The sequence below is a fragment of the Euprymna scolopes genome, chromosome 7, assembly GCF_053919585.1.
Source record: "Euprymna scolopes isolate OS-2025 chromosome 7, ASM5391958v1, whole genome shotgun sequence".
In the NCBI taxonomy this organism is placed as follows: domain Eukaryota; kingdom Metazoa; phylum Mollusca; class Cephalopoda; order Sepiida; family Sepiolidae; genus Euprymna; species Euprymna scolopes.
In genome coordinates this window covers 94,068,307-94,094,820 of record NC_136488.1, presented here as the reverse complement: position 1 = coordinate 94,094,820, position 26,514 = coordinate 94,068,307, and the positions used below count along the sequence as shown (strand labels likewise).

The 26,514-nt window shown below is 33.7% G+C and overlaps 1 protein-coding gene across 1 annotated transcript; it reads right to left on the bottom strand.

Annotated features, from left to right (window-relative positions):
• Positions 1 to 1,430: 1,430 nt before the first annotated feature.
• Positions 1,431 to 22,839, bottom strand: LOC145280240 (retinol dehydrogenase 11-like). Its single transcript, XM_080132020.1, has 2 exons — positions 22,148 to 22,839; positions 1,431 to 2,112 (listed from the first exon to the last, which is right to left on the bottom strand). Exons 1-2 carry the CDS (start codon positions 22,283 to 22,285, stop codon positions 1,453 to 1,455), a joined length of 798 nt encoding a protein of 265 aa, XP_079988146.1. The 5' UTR covers positions 22,286 to 22,839; the 3' UTR covers positions 1,431 to 1,452.
• Between the last annotated feature and the right edge of the window lie 3,675 nt (positions 22,840 to 26,514).

Here is a 26,514-nt window from a genome sequence, read left to right as displayed (position 1 = left end):
TATATATATATATATATATATATAAATTTTAAATTAATTACGAGGTGCCTTAAATAAGTTTCCAGACTTTTTATATATGCACACTTTTATTGATAATACACACATAAAACTCTAGTCCTCTTCAGAAGTAATCTCCTTTGGCTGCAATGCACATGTTGTATAATTCCAACAACTTCTGGAAGGCCCTAAGTGTGTGAGCGTGTTAATGACCCTTGTCACAGCCTTTTTCACTTCTTCAATTGTCTAATAACAATAGCCTTTAAGATTTTCCTTGAGCTTAGGAAATAACCAAAAGTCACAGGGAGCAAGGTCTGAACTATAGGGAGAGTGAGGAACGGTTTTGATGCCCATCTTGGTCAAATAGTCTGTGACAAGGATAAAGTTGTGGACTGGTGCATTGTCCTGGTGGAAATGCCACTAACCCAATTTGAAGAGTGCTGGCCTTTTCTGATGAAATCTCTTCCTGAACTCCCTTAAAACCTCAACATAGTATTCCTTGCTGACTGTCTAGTGGGAACCCAGTGCATGTAGATCATGCCTGTGCTGTCAAAAAAGGGACCATCATAAGTTTCTGGATGGATTTGCTCTGTCTGGCATTGTTGGGTTTAGGAGAGCCAACATGTTTCCACTTGGAACTCTGTTTCTTGGTCTCTGAGTTATAGCAGTAGATCCAGCTTTCATCGCAGGTCAGAAGAGCATCAAAACCTGCGGGATCTGAATCGGTCAGCTCGACTATTTCCTTGCTGTCATGACAGTGTTTTTCTTTCTGATTTTCTCTATGCACCCTTGGGACAAACTTTGCACAAATCTTCCACATCCTCAGTTTCTGATGAATAATTGTGTGTACAGTTCCCACACTGATATCAAATTGTGCACTTATTATCTCTACAGACACACGACAGTTCTTATCTATGAAATTCTTTATTTAGCTAATCAACTTTGGTGTTCTGACTTTCTTAGTCCTCCCACACCTCTCATCATTCCTCACAAACTCCCTGTCTTCCTTGAATCTCTTATGCCATTCAAAACTAATGCTCGATTCATGCAAGATGGTCAAAAAGCAGTCTGAAGTATTCCATACATTTCTGTAGTATTTTTTCCAAGTTTAAAACAGAAATTTACTGCATATCGTTCTTCTAAAGAGTCCTCAGGTCCAAATCATCATTTTGAAATTCACCAGCTGTAACAATCAGGTTTTAGTAGGGTGTATTCCAGTTCGTGCTGTAGCTGTTCATTTGAACCTGAAATCATAAAAATTGGTCAGTCATCTCATAAGATGTATAGCAATAACATACTTAATTTTCAAGAGTCTACAACAATTTTAGATGCCTGTACAAAAATGTATGGAAACTTATTGAACGCACCTCATATGTTTATCAGAGACAAGAGGTAACATTTGATTAAATGAATGATTAAAAATAAATGAGACATTTTATAGTTCATAACTTACATTTATTCAACTTTTTTAGTCAGTCCACACATCTCCATAGAAACATCCCACATTTTTTTCTCCAATTCTGAATCCTTAGCAAATGAAGATAGTCGATCAGATATTTCCAGATTTTCAAAATATTGTCCGGAAACTGTTTCAAGGGGCGGGTCTGCAGCCATGTATACCAGAGTCTGTGCTGCTTCTTTTTGCATGCGTCCGATGTAATCAATGATCCATCCAAACAGCTTCTTGATTTTAATTGCGGGCTCATTTTTTTTGCTGTTCCAAATTTCAGATAAACAGCAGCCTTGGTGCATACTGTTAGCAACAATGCCCTGTCCATCAAGGCGTTTGCTTAGAGCATTTGTATGAAGAATCTGAGCTAGTTTGCTGATACCATAGCCAACAAGTCCGGGGTACTTCATATTGGATTCTTGTTCAGGTCTATGGCTGAATTCCAATGTCCTTTCCAGGTACCTGTGAAACACAGAACTGACATTGATGATTCGACTTAGGCGGCTTTTTTTCAATAAGTCAAGGAGAAGATGTGTCAAGAGAAAATGCCCAAGATGATTAGCTGCAAATGTGTACTCATAATCTTGCTTGGAGAGTTTTACATGGCCAATGCAAACGCCGGCATTGTTTATCAAAACATCAAGTTTGGACTCAGTTGCATAAATCTGGGAAAAAAAAAAATGAAATCAAGATAAAAATTGTGTTTTCCTTTTAACAATTAAAAGAAAATACATTGCTTACTCATGCATATCAATCCGGGAGCAATCTCTACCAGCATAAAAGTTATATACGTCCTAAAACTGTTGCCACATCTGAAAAGGGGTTGCTTGAAGTACCTTTCTTGCTTTGAAAGAGATCAAAACTGACTTCCAAACCTAGTAGATGATGCCCTTTTTCTCCTCAGTTCAACCTCTTTCTCACAGAAGAAACTTTGTGAGTCTGTTTCTATTCTATCGTTATTTTCATGGCTAATGCTCAACTGAGCTCCAATATATGCACCCCCCTTGCAAAACCTTCAACTTATCTAATTACAACCACTATCAACAATTTCTCCTACTCTTTATCCATGCCTAAATCTAAATGCAAATTCTATAAACAAAGTTTCTTTCCTAGAGACTTAGTACTATGGGTCTGCTTTCCAGCTGACTACAACATAGTTGTTTTCAAGTCCAATGCAATTAAATTCTTGTTGAGCTGTTCCCTTAAATAATCCAATTCTACCCAATTTTCACCAATATTGATCATTATGCTGTTGTCTCACTGACCACCTTACACACATTAACCCTTATCCTTGAGTAGCTTCCAGGCCTTGGTAAATGGTGACTCCCTTGTAAAAAAAGAGAATATAGTGTAACTAGAAAAATACTCGTCCTAGGATGGGTAAAATTAATTCCTCGAACAGAATAGTTTTGCACCACTTTTATGTCCTCTATACAAAGATTCAAATCAAAATCTAATGTTACTAAACTTTATGTATAGAATCCTTATTCCAGTTTTAATAAAAAAAAAACATTGCATAATTTTAATTGTAGAAAAGTCTCAAATTTAAGAAATTGAAATCAAGCAATCTTAAGAATTTGAAATTAAGCAATCTTAAGCAATCTTAAGAAATTGAAGTTAAGCAATCTTAAGAAATTGAAGTTAAGCAATCTTAAGAAATTGTAATTAAGCAATTTCAGGAAATTGAAATTAAGCAATCTTAAGAAATTAAAATTCAGTGGATCCTCTTTAATTTGTGTCAAATAACTTTGGATTAAATTTAATGCAGATCTAAAATATTTAAATGGGTGGTTATGCTCATATTTTGCCACTTAAAAAAGATTTAAATACTCCAAAGAAACTCAAATTTGGGAGAATATCTATTAATTGATGTTTAATTTCTATCGTTAACATTTCATAAAAAATTAGAGGTATCTGGATTTTTATAACGGGCTTCCATCCCCATCTTAACCCCTTTAAATAAAACTAAATCAGATTCAATATAGTTCATATTACAACTCCTTACACACAGCAGTTGCATTCTAACATTCATAATGATTGGTTTATTAAGTTACACATGAAATCCTTTAGATACAAATATATAGACATTACATATCCTTAATTTTATAAACATAAAGATAACTATACAAAAAATAAAAAATATTGCAGATAAATACTCAATTTAAAACTAGCAACAATTTTTTGAAGTTCTCTCATCCCTAGGATACCATGTAATCATTCTTTGTTCTTCATACAGAATTTAATTTTTGGTAGGTGTGATGCTTTGCTTAGTATAAGAAGTAATCAACATTTGCTAAATATCCGTTACTACCATAGTGGGATACAAGATGAATGTTGCTTAAGGAGAGATAGAAGACAAACGTTTGCGATCGTGTTTTGTATATTTTCTAGAGAAAAGCCCAGATATCATCAGGGACCGTAATTTCCGTGACAATAAAGGTTATCTCCCTTTTTTTTTTATTACTTTAGATATTACAATGCGTTCTTTTTTTTCTTCTCTTTCTCCTTTTTTTATTTTAAATATTAGGAGTTCATTGAAAATGTGAGGTGGCTAGAGTATTTGCCCTTATGGGTTAAACTGATTGGATAAGACAATCTTATTTGACAAATCAACAGGCATTTAATTTTAGCGGGATGAAGTTGAAAACCTTTTGTTCATTCTCTTTTGAATGTGATTTCCATTTAGTCAAAGGAAACCTTCTCCTTTTTTTGGATTAACCTTTACTTTAATCAAGCATATTCAAGGAGCCATTTTCGCAATACCTTGATCTTTTAATAAAGCTGCAAAGATACATAGTTTTGCAAAGACATTTCTTGTATTGCAATTCAATACATAGAACCTGACGCAGTGATATGAAACAAGGAGAAAGAAGCAACCCTAGTAGAAGTTCCCAATAATGCTAAGAGAGGGAAAAGATACTGAAATACCAAGGTCTTATGCATGACATGAAAAGAGACTAGAAGCTTAGAAAGCTCTCCATAATTCCAGTAATTATAAGAGCAACCAGATTCATAAAAAAGAATTTCAAAAACGACCTGGAAAATATACCCGGTGAACCAAGTGCAAGAGAGATACAAACAATTGCACTTAAAGAGATGGTTAGAATCTTTAAAAAAAAGATCTCTTAGCTGCAACAAAGTCATAAGAACATTAAAAAAAGAAAAATTATTTGAAATTGAATTACCTACTAGACACCATCCTCGAGTATCTTCAGTTTCTCTGTGCAAGGGTTTGCTAAGCTTACCTAAGATGAGGACACTTTACCCTACAAGTAACCGCTGACCAAATATTCAAAATACATAGTATTCAAAGCCCAAATATGATCCCCTCAACATGGCTATACACTGGCTCATAAAAGAAATGGTGCACTTTTTCCCAGTGATATTACCTCAAATAACAGCATTTAGCTGGATATTCCACCAGACAAGATGAATTTCTTGTTCTGGAATCCAGCAAAATTCAAAAAGGACTACAATAAAGACAACCTACAGCATAATTAATTGGCTAATTGTGAGATGAAAATTAGTGTTCTATCCTGCTTTACTAACTCAACAATTAAGAGGCAGAGGAAAATCTGGGTTGAGCACTTAGATATCTATGTATGTCATATAAAAATCAAGTGCCGGTCACAGAAATGGTAGCTCTCATATTTTTTTAAAAACTTATTGAAGTAAAATGTAAACAAACGGGATATCATTTATCTTTGTATTGTGAGCTTTCTGCTGGATATTTGATTTCAAACTTTCTGCAAATAACAACCAAATCTTTGCTACCAAATCACTTCAATAGTACTCAAGTCATTTTTTATTTTATTTTTCTCTTATGCTTAATCTATAAGATCTTTTTTTTTTTTTTTGTGCTTATCCAGTTTTTCTCCAATATTAAAAAGTCATAATTGCACAAAAACTTTATTATGTACACACCTTTTGGGTTAAAGAAAAGCCTATACACCAAAATTCATGCAAATTCATCCAATATTTTTCTTTTTATAAAATAAAATTTGATCAGTAAACAGTTTCTAGCTGGTATTATTATGATGACTGTGTGTTGAATTATGTTCTTTGAGCATTGGCCTTAATGTAAGTAAAAAATGGCAAACGGTATATTTCATTGTTAAAATTTGTTTTTTCTTGTTATAAAAGAAAATATTTGATGAATTTTCACAATATTTTATGTACTGTCTTTTTAAAACTTAACACGTAAGTACATAATAAAAATGCGATGCCAATTTGTTTATTTTATTTTTACAAACAGTTTTTAATATTGGGGTAAAATTGGATGAATTCCTTTCTTCACAAAAATAGCAATAAAAATCTTTAATGCATTTGTCTGTTCAAAGTCCAACAAATTTTTAAAAAAGGGTAAAATCTGACTGTAAATTAAAAAAAAAAAATTAAGTTTTTTGAAACGATTAAGGATCAAGTTCAGCACTTGACACACATAATAAAGTCAGCCATACTTTTTCAGAACCAAGTAAAAAATAAAATAAAATTGACAAAACTTCAAATGATTTTCTCTTAAATGTAATCGATGAAAAATTTATCTTTAGGCTTTAAAGTTAATATCAGTTTGGGCCATTTATAAAATTTAGGCCATTTTCTCGAACATTGACTTCTCCTTTACTATTTATTTAAAAGAAAGAAAATACCAATTTTGTAGGTGTTTATGTCATAGTTTTAAAGTTTTAGTTGGACATACACACAGACAACTGCTCTTTATACAATAAATGATTTATTCATTAAGCATGTTTTAAAATCATTTCTTCACAACACAGTTTTGCTGAATTTAGCACTTACTAAATGATGACCCCTTTAATTCACAACAATCATTTCGTCCATTTTTGTTATTCGCCATTTATATCATTTTAAATTGTTAGCATAGGTCTTAGTATATTTCCAAAGATGTAACCATCGTCTGTATCCTATCGAAACCACCATCCACACTATAGTCCCTAGTAAGAAATTCCACTGCGACTGTAAGTACAGTTTTATCATAAAATGATGGACATACAGACATATAGAATGCATTTAATATTGAAATATTTCTGGAAAAGAATGATTATTGCTAGTCAAACGTTGGCAAAATGCTGAAATAAAGCATAGAGAAGAACACACATAAGACAGAGATAAATCATAAAATATTATAGTTATGAAGCCCCTTTAAGAAATTAAAGTTGAGCCCTATTTAGAGAACTGAGACAACAGTGATCAACGTTAGCAAAAATGCATCATTTCGACTACCTGTTATAGAAGACTCTCATGACTGATTATTATGAACACCTGTCATCATGGCATTCACAAATACTTAATTTCATTCCGTTTATGCGTTAATTGCTGTTGGCCTGGAGGAAAGACGCTAGCCCACAAATCAAGGATGGCTTTGTTGGCTGGGTTTGAATCTTTCGACTGGCAGTGATTATCACTTCTTATGTTGATGATTGCATAAGCATGAAACACTAGTGCTTGTAGGTTTAAAAAATTGTTCATATTTATTTTAAAAAAAAATATATAATATAATATAAAGCTGTGTGTGTGTGTGTGTGTGTGTGTGTGTGTGTGTGTGTGTGTGTGGTCACGAATAGACTCCTATATGGTTGACTATTTTAAAAAACTGATTACATATAATGATAGAAGATGTATCGAGGATCAGGAATGAGTACGTTTGATCTGGCAGAACGGTGGTTCATAAAAATTGTGGGGTCTGCGTTCGCACCTGGCCCCTAAAGTATGGAAATAAAAAATGGAGAAAAAAAAAAAACGTTTACAAGGGTTTTCGATATAGATGTACATAAGAATACTTTGATAAGTATGTTTCAACTAAAACAGGGATGGTATAATAAAATTGTGGGGTTTGTGTTCGCACGTGTACTCCATGGAAATATGGCACAAACTTTAACAAAGACTTTTCATATCTATTTGTGTAAGTATACTTTGATAATTATATTTCAGTTTGAAGAAATATGGTATAATAAAATTATTGGGTGTTCGTTTGTGCTTGACCTCCATAGAATGTAATATGTCACAAAGTTTTACAAGGTTTTTTAAAAGGGGTGAGGGTGCACAATAACACCTTAACTTTAATCTTAATTCACGTTAGCTTTTATTTATTTTTTTGAGTTGAATCATATTGTGTCGGATAAATTCACCTCATAAATTCACGTTCTTATTAAAGTGAAAGCCAAAAAAAAAAAAGTCGGAACTTTAGACAATTCTCGACACAAATTTTGTATAACTCTGTTTTTTTCCTTCTCCACTTGCACGTGGCACTCTTTCGCAAATAGATAAATAGATAAATGATAAAAAATAAGAACATTACTTGTTATCGTGTCAAAAGAAGGAAAAAATCCTGCTCATGTGATTACGTGTCTTTTTAAAAACATTTACATAACGTTTTTATTTTTATTTATACATCTGTTTAAACTCCTTTTAGTCAGTGTAATAGAAAGAATTCAGTTGATTACAACCCTTTCTGCATGTTCTTTACATTACAATAGTACAACCCTGAATCCGACGGCGCAATACTACACCGTTCAATACTGTAAAACTGAAACGAAGCTGTTTTGCTTGAAAAGGGCGCTATTTTCTTCTTATTCATATTTATATCGATTCTTTGCTTTAAAAAACTAAAGTAATTACATGTTTACTTTTTTAATATCCCATTTTGCTGTTTCAGATTATTTTACTAAAGTATGTAAAGCTTCATTATTTTTCAAAACTGTTTTTGATTCTTTGTTTTTCGATATTTCGTCGATATTATTTAGTAAGAGTGTTTAGCAGAAAAGCCAACAAACGACTACCCGAAAAAATAAATATACAAGAAATAAATGTTACCATAGTCAATAAAAATTCAGTTCATGTTTTTTTTGTTTTGAAATAGTTTTTAATCCTCTTTACTTGAAATAATTTCAGCAAACCGAAATTAAAACAAAATTTGAGGCGATAACTACTTAAATGAATTTTTATATTAACTATACATGCCATAATCGAATATACCCTCAAGCACAAAATAACGGAAAACATTAAAATATGTTTATAAATATTCCTTACGTTGATGGAACTCTCTTAAATTGTTAACACAGAATGCTCAGAGGCCCCTGCTTCAAATTGAAAACGGGGCTCTCCATTTCAAAGATAATGTCTACATCGAACGAAAGTATTGCACCTATGTACCCACAGATGAACTTAGATTTACATCTATGTAGACGAATATGTATATACCAATAACTGTCTGTATATCTGGGTGTGTATGTGTGTGTATACACGCACGTTTACATCCATGTGTGCATCCGTGTGTGCATGGGGTACCGATGTATATGTGCACATACCTATGTATACGTGTGTGGATGTGAGAGCATATGTGCCCGCTGCCTGCTGTCCACATAAGTGTGTGAAAGCGTGCAGCAGTATATATGTCGATGTATGTGTTCACGAGTATTAGTATCTGTATGTGTGCATGGGCATGCATGTATGCGTGGGGGTGCAAGTATGTCTGAATCAATATGCGCATGTAGGCCCATGTATACGCCTCGTTGGGGATATGGGTGTCGATGTGTATGTATCTGTGTATGTGCGCATCCATGCTTATGCACACATACTCAATTGAGCACCTTAAGGAAAATTTGAAGTCAGCGGGAGTGGCGCGGCTGTCTATGCATGCATGCCCGCATATGTGCATATATTTGTATGCCAGGGCGGAGATGTATGTGTACATGTGAACGTTTCTTTAAGTATATATGTGTGTAAGTGTGCATGTGTGTGCTCGCGCGCGCGGCCGCTAGCTAACCCTCTCCAAGCAATTAACAACAAATAAAAACCAAATAAATAAACCGAATCATAGCCCCTCCCCCCCGCCTCCGAACCTAAGCGAACACCCAACAGGTCAAGACTTACTTATCAAGAAATCATCTCACCAACGAGACGCTAAAAACTTTAACATTAAGATTCGAATTTTAAAGTAACCCCCCTCCTCCTACCCCCACATATCCCCCTCCCCCTTCCAAGTATCCCTATGCCTTCAGCCACACCAGAAATGAACTTCCCAGACCCTCCCCCACAACCACCTAAGGTCCTCAAACTCCAAAACTAAAACATGACCGACATACCAAACACCCCCTCCCACCTTTCCCCCTTGTTCCCTTCCTCTTTTTTCCGCTCTTCTCGCATCCCTCCCCTGACATCATTCACTCTTTCATCCCATCATAATGAACATTTCTGTAAAAGTCTGAGGAAGCTACAGACGGCCAAAAAAACAGCCGGGTAGCTGAAACAATAATGTAACTTGACAGAAAGATACGGTAATAAAAAATAAAACGCATATTTGCTCTACAACAGTATTGAGCACTTTCTTCAGTTTTTATTAATTACCATTTCTACTAAATATATTTATATATATTTATATCATATATATATATTTATATATATTTATATCATATATATATATATATATATTTATATCATATATATATATATATATATATATATATATATACACGAATTACCATTAGCATATAAGCGACGCTCTTTGTGTAAACAAATCGAGCGGAGGTATTTCAGACGATATCAAAACATCGTTAAACTCACTACTCGTTCAAGCAGCCGCCAATAGCGTAATGGTTAGGAGCCTTGACTGCCGTACAAACGGTCGGGTTTCAATCCTGGCTTGAGGTAGTTGCCTGTCTAGCCGCACTGATGAGCTGTGAAACAGCGAAACAGTACTGTATGTGGATGACTATAGTGCTCCTCACCTTGAGTTGAGCATATTGAGAAGTGAAACACGAATTACCATTAGCATATAAGCGACGCTCTTTGTGTAAACAAATCGAGCGGAGGTATTTCAGACGATATCAAAACATCGTTAAACTCACTACTCGTTCAAGCAGCCGCCAATAGCGTAATGGTTAGGAGCCTTGACTGCCGTACAAACGGTCGGGTTTCAATCCTGGCTTGAGGTAGTTGCCTGTCTAGCCGCACTGATGAGCTGTGAAACAGCGAAACAGTACTGTATGTGGATGACTATATATATATATATATATATATATATATATATATAAATTTTACAGAAGGTCAGAAAAACATTGGTACCGTCAATTTCAAATCTGATATAAGGGCACTAGTTTATGGTAAAAAATATCAAATTTTCTTCAGCCTTTGTATAAACAGAGCCTCTGTTCTCACTGAAAATGGTAACTGTAAATTGGTTTTGCAGTTGCAATTTATTTTAAAAATTTTTGGTGCAACGACATTATAATAACAAAATTCAAAAAATGAAAAAATCGATTTAAAAAAAGATAATGGTATCTACTGACTTTTTGTGTCAATTTTAACTAAAAGCAATGATATCTACTTAATTGGCATGTCAGAAGTTCTTAAATATTATTAAAAAATACACAAATTTGTTTATCTTTATCGTAAAAAAACCCTAGCCATATTTTTTTTTTGGAAACGTGATATAATTACAAGGGAAGTAACTTAGTTATGTTAAAAACAAGGCAAGTAGCTCATATTTATGATTGTTAACACACAATTTATTAAAAAATTGGACATAGTTAAATGCTATTTATCTCTTCTTAGAACTCCGGTGTTTTTTTAACTAAACATTTTATTTTTGCTAATTTTTGTCAAAAAAAGGCAAAAGACAACAAAGGCTGCTCTTGTAGATCCAAGGAAAGTTGCCCACTAGAAAGTAATTGCAAGGTAAAATCCCTCGTATATAAAATGACAGTCATAAACCAGACCAATTGCATGCCAGAAACACGACTCAAGGAACATTCAAACAGTTTTTTATGTGTATGAAAGCTTCTTTAGAGTGAAAGCAAGAATCAAGACAGCCTTAACAGTTTGAATTTATCATAAAAAAGTTAATATTTCGAATTCAAAAGCAATCATTAAATTTAAATCCCTGAAAGATATTTTGAAACCCAGATTTTCCCCGAACCTGCGAACCCATAAACCAGAATGTGTTTGTGTTCACTATAGAGAGAAAGACTAAAGAAACTACAGAGATTAGTCTGGCACACTTATGAGAATTGGTAATGCTGTGAAACTGCAGAAAACTTTCATGCTAATTGCAATTGATCATCATCATTTTTTAATGATATAACTCTATTCAAAAGTATATTGAGCTTTTTTTTTTTGTCAAGAACTGCTGTCTTATTTTGATTCAATTATGATTTGGAGAGGTTGTTTTTCTTGTTAGCATGTTGAGCTCTCTAGTAAAGCAGATAACTAGTTCCCACTTAGCATAAATGAATAACTCTTCATAAAAAGTATAGGACATTCAGCTAAACTGATAAGTGCAGATATACATATGAACACTTATAAATTTCTCTGGCATGTGGTGATGACTGATGCTTAGTAATTATGATGCTTGACTACTGAAAATGCAATTGCGTTTCAAATCAAAATTGAAAGTACCTATAAAAATGTACTCTTGTGTTAAATTTACCCAGGAACACAGTGGAAGTGTTCTTGAATCTCTAAGTGCACCACTAAGGAAGTTATAAGGGTATACAGTAGAACCCCAAGATACAGCATTAATCTGTTTTGGGATTGGGATTGTAAGGTGAAATCGCTGTATGGCTGAGCGTAAGTAAAATTTTGTACAGTACATATTAAAAATTAGTACAGTATATAATACACATGTATATAAACAAATAACATTCTAAATAACACTGTAAGGCTTGGAAAATACCAGGGGCCAAAAAAATATTGAATTCCATATTGTAGCCTGAAAAAACTGTATCCTGGGGCCACCACATCTCATATGGTAAAATGTATTCACTCGGGCAATGGGACTGAATTTACTAGTAAAACTTTGAACTTCTATTAATTAACCATCGTATTAAACACGTGAAATCTGTGCCGTATTCCTCATTTCAAAATGGCACCACTGAAAGAGCATGGCGAACCCTTTTGAGATGGCAAGATGTCTACTTATCGAATCAAAAGTAGTGCATAATTTATGGACGTACACTTTAATGGCAGCAGCATATATCAGAAATAGATCGTTCAATAGAAGATTAGGCAAAACACCATATGAAGCGTTTTGCGGTGTAAAACCAAAAATGAACTGAATGCATATATTTGGTACAGATTGCTTTGCATTTATAGAAAATACCAGTAAACTGAATATTAAAAGCGAAAAATGTATTTTCGTAGGTTATGATAAAAACAGTCCAGCATATTTAACCTACTTTCTAGACCAAAATGTCATAAAAAGGGTTAGATGTGTAAAATTCAATGATACATTAAATTTAAAAAATGGCGAGCCAGTGGATAAAAGACGTGAGGAAATATTACCTAGTATCTTAATCGATCACAATGAAAATATTAATAATGACGACAATTGCAGTAGAACTACTGACGTAAATATTAACAAGACACGTCGATACTTGATAAGGGAGCAAAAAAGGCCAGACTTCTTAAAAATTGAAAAGATACAAGACTACGCAGTAGTTTACTGTTACTCATTGAAAAGTGCATCGGAAAGTTATAATGAGGCGATTAATTCAGAAAATCATCAAGAATAGGAAAAAGCTATGAATCCGAATTGGAAGCTTTATCTGAAAATAACACATACGAAATAGTGGCAAAACCAAAAGATAAGAATATAATTTTTTTCACGCTGGTTTTTTTCCAATAAAAATCACAGCTTCTGGCAGTGAAACTTTTAAAGCAAGATTTGTTGCAAAAGGTTTTTCACAAATTTCTGGGGCGGAATATTTTGGCACATTTTAACCAATGACAAATTTAACGACAATTAGAATTTTATTACAATTTGCCACTCAATACAATTTAAAAATACATCAAATAGATGTAAAAAATGCTTATTTAAATGCTCCGATTGACTGTGAAATCTATATTTACCCTCCAGAGGGATTTAAAATGAAAAATAAAAATTTCGTGTGGAAACTAAATAAATCGTTATACAGACTAAGACAAAGTGCTCACAATTGGAATTTAACACTCCATAATTATTTAATACAACAAGAATTCAAGCAGTGTCGCGTATGTATACCAAAAATATAGGTAATAAATTGTTGATTTTATTTTTTGGGGTTGACGATATATTACTCACCTCAAATTGTGACAACACTTTAAAAGATGTTAAAAATAAATTAAATAAACAATTTTAAATGGCTGATCTTAGACAATTGTCATGGTTCCTCGGTATAAAATTTACCTGTGAAAATGAAACTATAACAATGAACTAATCACGGTACATTGAAAAAATTCTGCTCAAGTTCGCAATGCAAGATTGCGAACTGCGTACAACTCCTGTTGGGATAGATATAAATAAAAATATAGAGACCGAAACAAAATTAATAGATGATCGATTATACAGAGAAATGATTGGAAGTTGCATCTATTTGATGACCGCCACTAGGCCTGATATATGTTACAAAGCTATCTCAAAACTTATCGAGACCGAAAATTAAGGAACTTAATCGTGCAAAGCAAATCCTTCATTATCTAAAAGAAACCAAGGAACAATCTTTAATATTTAAAAAGTCAACATATCCTCTAAATTTAGAAGGATTTTAAGATTCAGATTGGGGTAACTCTAAGGATAGAAAAAGTATAATGGTATACTGTTTTAGACTGTTAATGACTGGACCTATGATCTCTTGGAAAACTAAAAAACAACAAATTGTTGCCCTTTCTACTTGTGAAGCAGAATTTGTGGCCTTCACCCATTCTGCACAGAAGGAAATTTTTCTGAACACCCTTCTAAAATCTATTTTAAAACCAGATCTAAATAAAAAACCTATAGTAATTCATTGTGACAACCAGAGTAGTATCTTATTAGCAAATGATTCTATGATTCATCAAAGGTCGAAGCATATTGATATCAGAAATCATTTTATAAGGGATGAAATAAGAAAAAAATTTATTACCTTTAGTTATGTAACATCTGAGAATAATATAGTCGACATTTTCACTAAACCTATAAAAAGGATAAAATTAAAATATTTTATAGCCGAACTTTTTGGAATCTAATCATGAATAAATCTCTTTTCAGAAACCCAAAAAGAGAAGCATGAACAGTCGACATGACACACACACAAAAAAAAAAAATAAAAAAATAATAGATTGTAAATGTCCCGGGCACAACGTTAAACTGCGGCCATTTTTATCTTACTAACCAAATTAACCAACTAATACCTAACAGAATGTTTCAACAAAAACAAAAAAAATGTATATTTGTATGTGTTTGTATATATATGTATTTAAATAGGATTATATTCGTATGTATATGCATTTGAATAGGATTATGTCTGTATGTATTTGCATGTATATATATATTTGAAAAGTGTTTATTTTTATATGTATTAAAAAAAAACTTACTGTGATTTACAAAAAGAAAATGGCTTCTTTTTGCACACATTATACCAATATATTAATAATTCTTTTTTGAGGAATGAGAATAAAGACAAATTCTCAAAAACAAACAAAAAAATTGTTATTTTATTTGTTCATTTATTTGTTTATTTTTATTTCATTTATTTATTTATTTATTTTTCTCCTTTTCTCAAGTCAAATCAAACTGAATCCGAAAGGATTTTTCCATTATATCAAAAAAGGGGTGTGTTAACATGTTTTTGACTCCTAATGGGGGGCATGACACCAATGATTTCAACGATCGTTTTATAACCAACCAATGAGAAGCTTCAAAAGTTACTATAAAAATTGTCGAATTTTGGATTCAATCAGTTCGCCGTCGTCTCCCTCACGAACCTGCATTTGATTCTTCACCACCATCTTTGTTACTAGGAATTACTTAACACTCAAGATCGGAACTGCACTGATTCTTCACCGCCATCTTTGTTCAACAAAATATCTCAACAGGAATGCAAGGGAGATAATTGATAATGGAAAAAAAGCATCACATTTATATTTGCCCATTATCGCCCTCATAACAACGGCATTACTATTTTTAAGAGCATCTCAGAGAATATTGACCACATCCTATCTGCTCATCCCTTGGCTAACATTCATATCTGTGGAAACTTTAATGTTTGCAATGTTGAATGACTAGCCCACTCAAACAAAACGGATGATGAGGGGAGGTTCTACCATGATTTTTCCATTGCTTATGACCTAATTCAGATTTTTCATGAACCCACCTATGTGACACTAATGGACAGTATACTTTTTTCTTTTACAACTGTATTCATCCTCCGTTCTGTCTCCACTAGGATCTTCTGACCACATGTTTGTCTCAGTTAAGATAAAAACTAAATGTAATAAGTCCTCGAATGTACCTCTCCATCGTACAGTATACCGATTCTCAATGGCTGACTGGGATAGCTTCTGAACATTTGTATCAGATATATCTCTTGCTTCCATGTTTAAAATGAACATGTCCTCTATAGTATCAGTAAATGGTTAACTATTGGTATAGACAGCTTCATACTCTCCAAGAAATTTCAGCAAAAACCTAACAGCCAGCCATGTTTATCTCCAGAATGTGCCACTGCCATTGTGCACATAAACCACTTTTTTCATTGCTTTCAACAAAATAAATGTACTGAAACTAAAGCCGTTTTTAGGTCTGCCAACAACCACTGTAAAAGAGTAATAAAGAAGGTGAGAGAGTCGTATGCTCAGTCTATCAAATTGAAAATTACTGAGCAGTGGCTTTGTTCCCACAAGTTTTGGCAAATAACAAACAGGGTCCTGAACAGAGGCATGCCCTCTACCCCAACCATTATCAATGGACCTGAGGTAATCTCATCAGCATCTGACAAAGCTAAACTTTTTGCCACAAACTTTGCAGCAAATTCTACTTTTTGTGATCAGGGCCATCTACCTACCGTATTTCCTCCTGTGACTGAAAACACGCTATACGATATACAAATATCTATGTGATATTGCCAAACTTATCAAAAACCTTGATTCCAGTAAAGCAATTGGCCCTGATAGCATTCCAATTATAATGCTCAAAAAGCTTCAACCAGAACTGATTCTCATACTTACAAAGCTGTTTAAACATTGTCTTAAGGAAAAATGCTTCCCAACAACTTGGAAAATCTCATCAATCTGCACCGTATTTCAAAGTCCAGGGGATCAGTTATCTCCCTCTCAGTACAGATCAATCTGTGTGTCATGATTAAGTTCCTGGAATCTGTGTTAAATTGAGAAGTGGTCAACAACCTCAGGAAAAGTAACCTACTCCGTGACATATTATAGTTACTATTTTTCTAGGTCTAGAGCTGATGTGCTAACTCAAAAATCACACAGGATTAGTGAATCTCTCGATGGAGTCTTTGTTTATTGAGAAATTACTCTTGACATATCAAAGGCTTTTCATAGAGTATGGCATAAAGGTCTACTTCACAAGATTTCCAGCTACGGAATAGCTGGAAATATCTTCTCAATTATTAAATCCTTTCTCTCTGATAGGTTAATAAAAGTAGTGGTTGAAGGGCAGAAATCAGAAGCTCATAGTATCAATACTGGCATCCCTCATGGTTCCATCCTGGGTCCAACTCTCTTCCTGATCTTCATCAATGATCTCACAAATCACATTCTTAGATCATTCATAGATATTTATGCAGATGACACTACCATCTATGTCGACACTTCAAAGGTTAAAAATGACCAAGGTCTCTCTGATTCTCTCTCTTCTGATCTTGAACATGTGATGCAATGAGGAAAAAGATGGCTGGTTAATTTTAATGCATCTAAAATCAAGCTTCTCTCTTTCCACCACCAACGCTCAATTGAAATGAATGGCTTTTGTCTTGAGGAAGCACCATGTTTTGACAAGCTTTTGATCTGAAATGGAACACGTGCATCAAATCCATTGCCAAGGTCACTTGAAAAATGGTTGGATTATTCTAGCGCTCCAGCAGATATTTCATTCCCGATGTAATCCTCTACTTATATAAGAGCCAAGTACATCCTAGAACGGAGTACTGTTGCCACATCTGTGTAAGAGCTGCTTGGAGCACCCTATCCTGCCTTTGCAGATCTCAAAACCGGCTTTGAAACCTGGTAGGTGATGTCTTTTTCTCTTCCCTGTAACCTCTTTCTCATAGAAAACCAGTCTTTGCTCTATCGTTTTTTTTTCATGTCAAATGTTTATCTGAGCTCCAATCTATGGTCCTCCCTTGCCAAACTTTCACAAAAATACTCGTCTAGCTCCAATTACTATGAAAAATTTCCCCCATTCTCTATCTGTGCCTAAATCTAAACATGGATTCTATGAACAAAGCTTCTGATCTTGAGCACATGGTGCAATGGGGAAAATGGTGACTGGTTAATTTTAATGCATCTAAAACCAAGCTTCTCTCTTTACATCATCAACGTTCTGACCTCCATCTGGCCCCAATTGAAATGAATGGCTCTCATCTTGGAGAAACACTATGTTTTAACAAGCTTCTGAGTCTGACCTTCACTCCTGATCTGAAATGCAGCACATACATCAAATCTGTTGCCAAAGTCACTGAAAAAATGGTTGAATCATTCTACTGCTTTAGTAGATATCTCACCGCCGATACAATCTTTTGCAATCTTCTATAAGAGCCAAGTATGTCCTAGGATGGAGCACTGTTGCCACATTTGGGCAGGAGTTGCTCAAAGGACTCTATCCTGCCTTGACAGAGTTCAAAACCACTTCCACAACCTAGTAAGTGATGCCTTTTTCTCTTCCCTGCAATCTTTTCCCCCATAGTAAAGACATTGTGAGCCTGCCCCTGCTCTATCATTATTTTCATGGCAAGTGATCGTCTGAGCTCCAATCTATGGCCCCTTTTACCAAAGTTCACAAAAAACACTTGTCTAGCTAAAACCATTACCAATAATTTCCCCCATTCTCTATCTGTACCTACACCTAAATTTAAATGCCATAAAAAAGCTTCTTTCTTAGAACTGCCCGCCTGTTGAACTCGATTCTGCTGGTCTGCTTTCCAGCTGACTACAATATGGTTGTCTTCAAGTCTAATGTAAACAAGTTCTTGCTGAGCCATCCCCTTAAATAATTAAATTATACCAAATTCCACTACTAACGATTACTACACTATTGTCCTGATGACTACTGTATACTCATTAACCCTTAACCTTGAGTGGCCTTTGGGCTTTGATAAGTAGTGACTACTTTGTAAAGCAAAAAAAAAAGATTTAAGAGAAAAGGAGAAGCAACCATTTTTATTTACATTACGCCTTCAAAGAATATTGTTATTCAAACTGTTTTAAGCATTCAATTTTCATATAATAAAATTAAAACACATTTCTTAATAACTTATTTAAAATTTACATTTGATGTTTATTTTGCAATGATTGTAATTCTAATTAAAATCTGTGTTCTTTAATTACATGTTCAATTTTTACTAGAGAGACTGGGTACGTATTCAATATAAGATTGTCCCTACTTTATTTTTCAACAAGTTTGTAACCCAAAAAGTCCTATTCAAAATGCCTTTTCCCTATTTTGGGCAGAAAGAAACTGTAGTTTAGTAGCTTGAACATAATGGAATTAAAACTTATGTACAGGCAATAAATATTGTATTATCTTGTTGATTTTGGGCAATATTAGTAAACTAGCAGGATCCGTGTATCGGCATTGCCCGTTAGAAGTCAGGTTAGCTTTGATTAAGCCCACCCTTTTGTAAACAAATTAAATTACAATTGTCAGCCCTGGAAGATAGTGGGAACTGACGTGTGTGTTTCAAATGAAATCATTTTGTTTCCACAGTCGGGCATTGTCTAGCAGTGGCAGCTAGCAGAAGCTACTGACTGTCATTTTCAGCACTGGGGGTTACTGGTGAGTAGTGTTGGTTTGAGTAGATTACTGGCGGGCACTTTCATATACTGGTAGACACCGACTGCCTTTGCAACTGGCAGTCAGTGGCGGCTATGATCAGTATCAACCTCCATTTGACTGCTGTGAACTAAAATCGTCTTTTCAATTTTCAGGTATTGTTGGGCACTGGCATCCACTAGCTGCCTGTGGCAAGCAGTAATGATCACTGGCCATTAGTGCTATTCAGAGGCAGTTGTTTGTATTTGTCCACATTTACTGATAGACAATGGCTACCATTGCAACTGTCAGTATCTGTTTGGGGCATTCACTCTCGGCCATGACTAGTATCGGCTTCCATTGGACTGCTTTTAAATGAAATTGCCTTCAATGGCGAGCACTGGTGGTCATTAGAATTTTTAGGTGGTTACTTGCTTTTGGTCATTGTTGGTCACTATTAATCATGGCTAGCGTCCAGTCACATTTGACTGCTTTGAAATGGCCTGTTTTCAATATTCGTGCACTGTTATTCATTGTATGGTAATGTCATCCAGTGGCAGGCATTACTGGACACTGGTGGTCAACACGATGACTGACAGTGAATTTCAGGTGATTACTGTCATTATTGGGCACTGGTGGTCAATGATAGGGATTGGCTGGGAGTGGTGGGCACTATTATTTCGAACCAATTGTTGCTGTTTTAGGCGATAACTGTGGTCTTGATGTGAATGAACAACTTAAATATAAGGATGGATTTATATAACGAAAAATGGAGGAACTGTATTTTATTATGAAAAGTGAGTTGTTTCCTGGATAATTTTTGTTTAAGAAAACATGTTAAAAAATGAATGTCGAGGCAGTGTCTATTGATTAAGATCTCATTTTAAAATGAGTTCTTTTCCTACACTTACTCAAAATAGTCTTTTTAGTGAGGGCATTTAAGAAAACTATTGACCAATTAATTTGTAATGTAAGTTGTGATAATGTATAAAAAAAATACAGGCATATGAAAAGAAAGTCAATATGCACTAGAGGGCCAAACTAAGAATTAACTTTAAAAAGTTGATTTTTAGAGGTATTGGGGTACAGTAAAAACGAATATCACAGTTAAATTTTTCGCCGGCAAGTAAATTTTATATTAAAACGTTTATGTTCCCATGTTTTATTTAATACTTTAAAGTATCCTTCATTTTTTTTCTTATTACATAAGACACTTGATGCAGGCTGCAAGCAATACAAAACACCCCCTTTCCCATGTTAAGAATAGCGACTAGTGAAAACAAAAGAGAATCCATGAAGGTCTCAATATCATAAGAACTATTTGCCAACGACAAATGTAACTGAAAACTGAAATTCGTTCGTACCAGACCCGAATACCCCTAGAAATCAACTTTTAAATTGTGAGACTTCAATTGATCTTCTAGGCTACATTGACAAAAAAAAAAAAAGACCAAAAAGAGGCATTCTGAATGAGTACCAAAATGTAAATTATCTCAGTCCAGAAAAATATATTTATATATATCAATGTTTATTTTGTAATGTATTGTGCGTTTTTTTTTGTTTTTTTTCAACGACCAAGGAGAGGAAAGATCAAGTTACACTTATAATGTTAAGAACACCTTTGAAATGTGTACATATGTTAACATAATCGCAGAGTTCCGTTTGTATGAAGATTCCATTGTTTTTTTTTTTTTTTTTTTTTTTTTGTAGCGATTATTTCAGCATCTGTATATATTTCAAGCATGTTCTTAAGATTAAAATCATTATACTAAATAGATTTTAACTCGAAATTGTTTTTCATTTATTAATATTTAACAAAAACAATAAGATAAAAAAATATTTATCACTTGTACCCAATTTTTCATCACATTATATTTATACCAATTAAACTGTAGCTTTACGGGATAATGTTATGAAAAACTGCCATAATAAACTGAATTTCCCTCCAAAAATTCAACAAATAATTTCTTTTTAAATATTATTAATAATTTCTTTTTCAGTCAATTACTAAGCCCCCCCCCCACCAAAAAAAAAAAAAAAGTAAAAATAAATAAATAACCAAAGACAAAAAAAAGGTAATGAATAAGTCTTAGAAAAACATAACCTTTGGAGGTATCATATTAAATTAAGTGTAAATGACAAATTGTTCTTTCTCTTGCTTTTAGAATTCTTTCCCTGCTTTCTGTTTTTTCAACCATATGAACATGCAGAAATTTAAATGAAATATGAATAAACATCTTGCTATGCAACTCACTACCCACGTTACCCCCACCTATAAATCTGACCCTTATCATAATATAGTCCTTCTGTTTCAGTAGTAATATGCTTTGTTTGGAGTGATCCAAAAAAAAAATAAAATAAAAATAATATGGAAATTTGTTGCTTAATTTGTAGCATTCTAAAGTTGTTGTTTTTTTTCTTTGTTTTGTTTTGTTTTTTTTCAATAAAACTGTTGCGTGATAGGAGGTAAGGGATGTTGAGTACACGTTCACCCCCTTTCAAGCTGAACTCGATGTTTAATTTTGTACAGTTTGAAAAGGGTAATTTTCAAGTTCCTTATACAAAATGGCGGACGACTGTAACGTTAATTAATCGTCTGCTATATTTCGTTATATTTCGGATTCATTTATAAAAAAAAACACGATAAAATTGTAAAACGAAGTAGTTTCTAATAGTAAATTGTTATATATATATGTGTGTGTGTGTGTGTGTGTGTGTGTGTGTGTGTGTCCTAAATATAACGAAATATAGCGCTTTACAATAAGCAGACGATTTACTCACGTCACAATCGTCTGACATTTTCGATGAGGAACCACAGGCTTACTCTAAAAAGTTGGTGTTTAATAGATAATAATCAAAACGATGGGAGTCATTGAGAGAAGATATACGACCGTCCTCCAAGATATATATTTAAAAAAAGAAAAGAAAAAGAAGAAACGGTTGCGGTTATTACTTACTTTTCGACTACAGTTTCGGACTAACTCCAAATCACTGGTGTCCAGTTGAACAATCATAACTTGGTTGGGGTCAACTCCAGTTTGTCGACGAATCTCTTCAGCGGTGGCTTCAGCTTTCTCCAAGTTTCTGCAAGCCATAATCACTTTGGCCCCTAAAGACACCAGTTTTATGGCTGTCTATTTTCCGATTCCAGAGCTGGACCCCGTGATAAGAGCAGTCTTACCATCCATTCTCACCGGATATTCGTAACTTAAAGGCCGGGTATGTATTTTGTACTGAGAAAAAAGTTTTAATAGACAAACGGTACTCACAGTTAATAATGTTGAAAAAATTGTGAGTAAAAGAAGTAACATTTTTCTAGAATGCTTTCTGTTTTGTTTGTTTGTTTTTTTGTTTGTATTTTTCTAACTTGAAATATGTCCAGCAGGTGGGGGGGGGGGAACCAAAGCAACAATCCTAACCCTGAAATTATAACGTTTTGATGTGCCGGTTTTAACTTTTTTTTCTTCTTCTCCTTAGGTCAGAGAAACAGAAACTAAATTTGTTATCATTTAACATGAAATGATAGTAAAAAGAAAAAAAAAATGTCATCACTGCAACGTAATCTTGAATGGCTGATAAAACGTTATTGTTTAAATATATACAGCCCTTGCTTTGAGATAGAAAACCTGTTGTGATGAGCTCAAGCGTGACGTCATCACGCGAATGGTCACGGTCACCGAGAGTAATCACGGAATGGTTCAATTTTTAAGCAATAAAAACCGCGCGCGCACACACACACACACACACACACACACACACACACACACTTAAGCAATCAAATAAAAAAAAACATGAATAAACTTTGACCTCACACTGAACTTTATCCGATTATAATTTTTTAACGTATTATGTTACAAAAATTTTTAACATTTGTATTATTTAAGTTATTCAAGCAACTATTCTCATGTTCACTGTTATTTTTACGTGTCGGCCGATGTAATCTCCGCATTTCTTTCAAACTTGGTAATAAATCAAACTAGCGAGAAAGTCTGCATGCCTACTGGACACAAACAGTTTGAATGCCTATTTTTGGCGATTGAATCATGAAGTGATTCTTACGAACGCTAAAAAGCAAATGGTTATAATTGCTACATTCTTTCTTTCTCTGCTTCGTTGGAATTCTCCCCCCTCCATAAAGCAATGAAGTTTTCATAGAAACTTGTGAACTCAAAATATTTTCCAACTAATGAAAATCATTCCAAACTCCAAAAAGTTACAAGTATATACGAAAATGTTAAGCCAGTTCGAACTTAGAAAATACTATAAGACCTGGCCAATGTTGTAGAATTAGTAGTAACAACCCGATCCCGTCCTTTTCCTCTTATCCCATATCTTTGGCTTCCGGTTTCAGCCTCACCGTAAAGCAATTCCAGTTTGTAAACTGCAACAATAAAATCTGTTTCATTCCAGTCCCATTGCATCTTTGTCCAATCCCTAACCATCTGCACATCATAATATTATAATATGGTGTCAGAAGTAGGATGAATGTAGCTGTTGTAGGATGTCAGGTTGGAGTGAGCAGGTTATAATGATTTTGTTGCCTTTAAGGAGTATCCTATCCACCAATTCCATTTACACCTGCCAAATCGTGTAGATCCAGCAGGGTGAGCAAATCCGTACAGAGGCTTGACCTGTGACATAGAACCAATCAACTATCCTCAAGTCCCCCCCTACTTTCACTATAAACCGTTTCCGACCATTATTTTAATAGAGAAGGGGAATATTATACTATTAGTAGTAGCAACCCCATCCCATCCTCCTCCTCGCCCATATCCTTGGCTCAGGTTTGCCAGATTGGCTTTTTTAAGGCCAAATTTGACGAATTTGGCCTTTTTAAAACCAGTTTGGCCTTCGAAATTTCTGTTTGGTCTTTTTTTCAAATTTGGCCTTTTTCTGATCATTTTATATAAATATTTTTAATAGTAATTATTAAAGAAAAAGTCATAATTAAGTAATTTAAAAAGTAGTTTGGATGTCAAAACTTGTAGGTTTTTTTAAATGTTGGCTTTGTTTTTCGATTCATGGAATTGCATGAGAAAAACAGCCCCGGAATCATCAGCTAACATTTATCATATCAGAAAAAATATCTTTTTCTAAAGCAAGTACTTTGAAATTAATTAAAGCAATTTATGGAAATTTATGGAAATTTGAAAACTTATAACTGTTAAACTATCTCTCAAATAGCTATTTAAAGTTGTATTTAAAAAGAAATGTTTAAAAATAATTATATACTTTTTTCCTGAGTAAGTCCCAAAGTTTCATTAAAAATCAATAATTATAGATTTTCTAACTATCTTGGATTAATAGATACATTTGTCTTAATAATGACGCATAGATTGTTCTTGGAAACAAAATCTACTTTTAAAGTGATGACTAAAATTAAATTTATCAGTATTTTAGAGATATTTTAAGTTGATACCCCCACCCCCTCAGTAAATGTGGTATTGTGGCGACTGAAATAATTCTTCTCTAAGAATATGATAGACAAATAGAGTAGATAAATAGGAACTTATGTACAAACTGTATCAATAAAAATGGCATGGAAAAATTGGCACTAGCAAAAATTGTAAAATTGGTTAAATGTGGAAAAAATAGCAGGAGTGAAAGATATAGATAAAAATCTCATGAGTTTATGAAAATTTTGGATGCAATGTATAAAGGGAAAACGTAACTTGGTAAATTAAAAATAAATCATATGTTTAAAAGTAGATGTGGAGTCTCGGCTAATAACCAATTACCTTTCAATACTGATGCCATCTTAGAAATCTGTCGATTATACTAGCATATTTATTCATTTTAAGTGTTTTTTCAGATTTCATATATAATACTAAATAGATGTTACTTCCAAACATTAATTATGTCATAATCTTAAAAAAAATTATAATCAATGCTTGCGTTAAAGTGTAGTACTTGTTCTGATATTATACTTTATTTAGTCTGTCCTTGGTCAGTGAAAGAAAAATTCTTCTAAACTGGAGCATATTTTTGCTATGGGAGATAAATTCTGTGCTTTTTACTTTCTAAGGCGATTTCATCTGGTTTTACGATTTTGCCAGTCAGACTTAGAGATAGAAAAAAGTTACCTACCCTAAAAAGTTATGATGACCCGAAAATGGAGGATCATTTTATGTTTAATTTATATGCAAAACTAATTAATTATAAAATATTTTTTTTCGGGATGTTCACACGTAATCATTTGAAAAACTTAGAATTACATCTTTAGGAGGGATAGCTGAGGTCCTCATCTACTTTAGAATATATATATAATTTAATTTTAATTTGATAAACTTCTTAATGTTATCCTGGTGCTTATCCATAAAAATACACAGGTGAAAATATGAAAGTACAAAATATGAAACGTTTGCAACAACAGATGACACATACAAATTTATTGTCTTGACTATTAGACACTATCTTATGTAACTTTAGAACCACATTTTCGACACATTTAGTCATTATCATAAAATCCTACATTTCCTCCTAGAAACAACACCGTCACAATCGCAGCATCTTTAATAGAAGTAGTTCCTATTTCCCTCCTAAATAATAAGTCCTTGGACTGCCCAGTCAAAACTGTGAGGAAAAATATAACTTCTACAGATATTGTGCTTGCACCTCTCGTAACTGGATCATAAATTCATAGACATAGCATAATCTTTTCATTTCCCGATTCAAAAATAATAAATTCTCCCTTCTCAAATTCCGCCCATTCTCATTGGTTGAGAGCTGACAATTCGATTATTCTGGAATCTACCTCTTAATACATAGACAAATGCTCCAGAACTTTTCAAATATGGCGATAGAAGAGGCAATCGTTTTAAAAAATAAACCAAATACAAACATAACCTCTCATAAACAGAAAATTAAATACTAATAACCTTACACTTACCTATGCACATATTAACAACACGCTAATATCGCCCCTCCCCCAACAAAAACAAACCCTGAAAAAATATGTACGGATATCATTTTTTATTTTTCGATTTTGGAATTTTTTTTTTTTTTTTACACTGCCATCCTCCAATTTTTTTGTTGCTTTATAGTATTTGCAGGTGGGTATCCTGATAACGATTATCAAGGTTACATTTGAGGCAAATACTTTGACATCCCCTCTCACAAAATGGACGTTAGCTGTTATGTTTGATTTTAGACAGATTATATTCCTGTGGCGTATTTTGTTTACTTCTATTTTCCGGACTCTTTATCGAGACTGTTTATGTTTTTTTTTATAGGTAAAATTTTACCTTAGCTCCACCTCCACACTTTTTTTTAAATTCCGACCTTTCTAGGTTTTCGACTATGCTGATTAAGAAAATCTCATTTA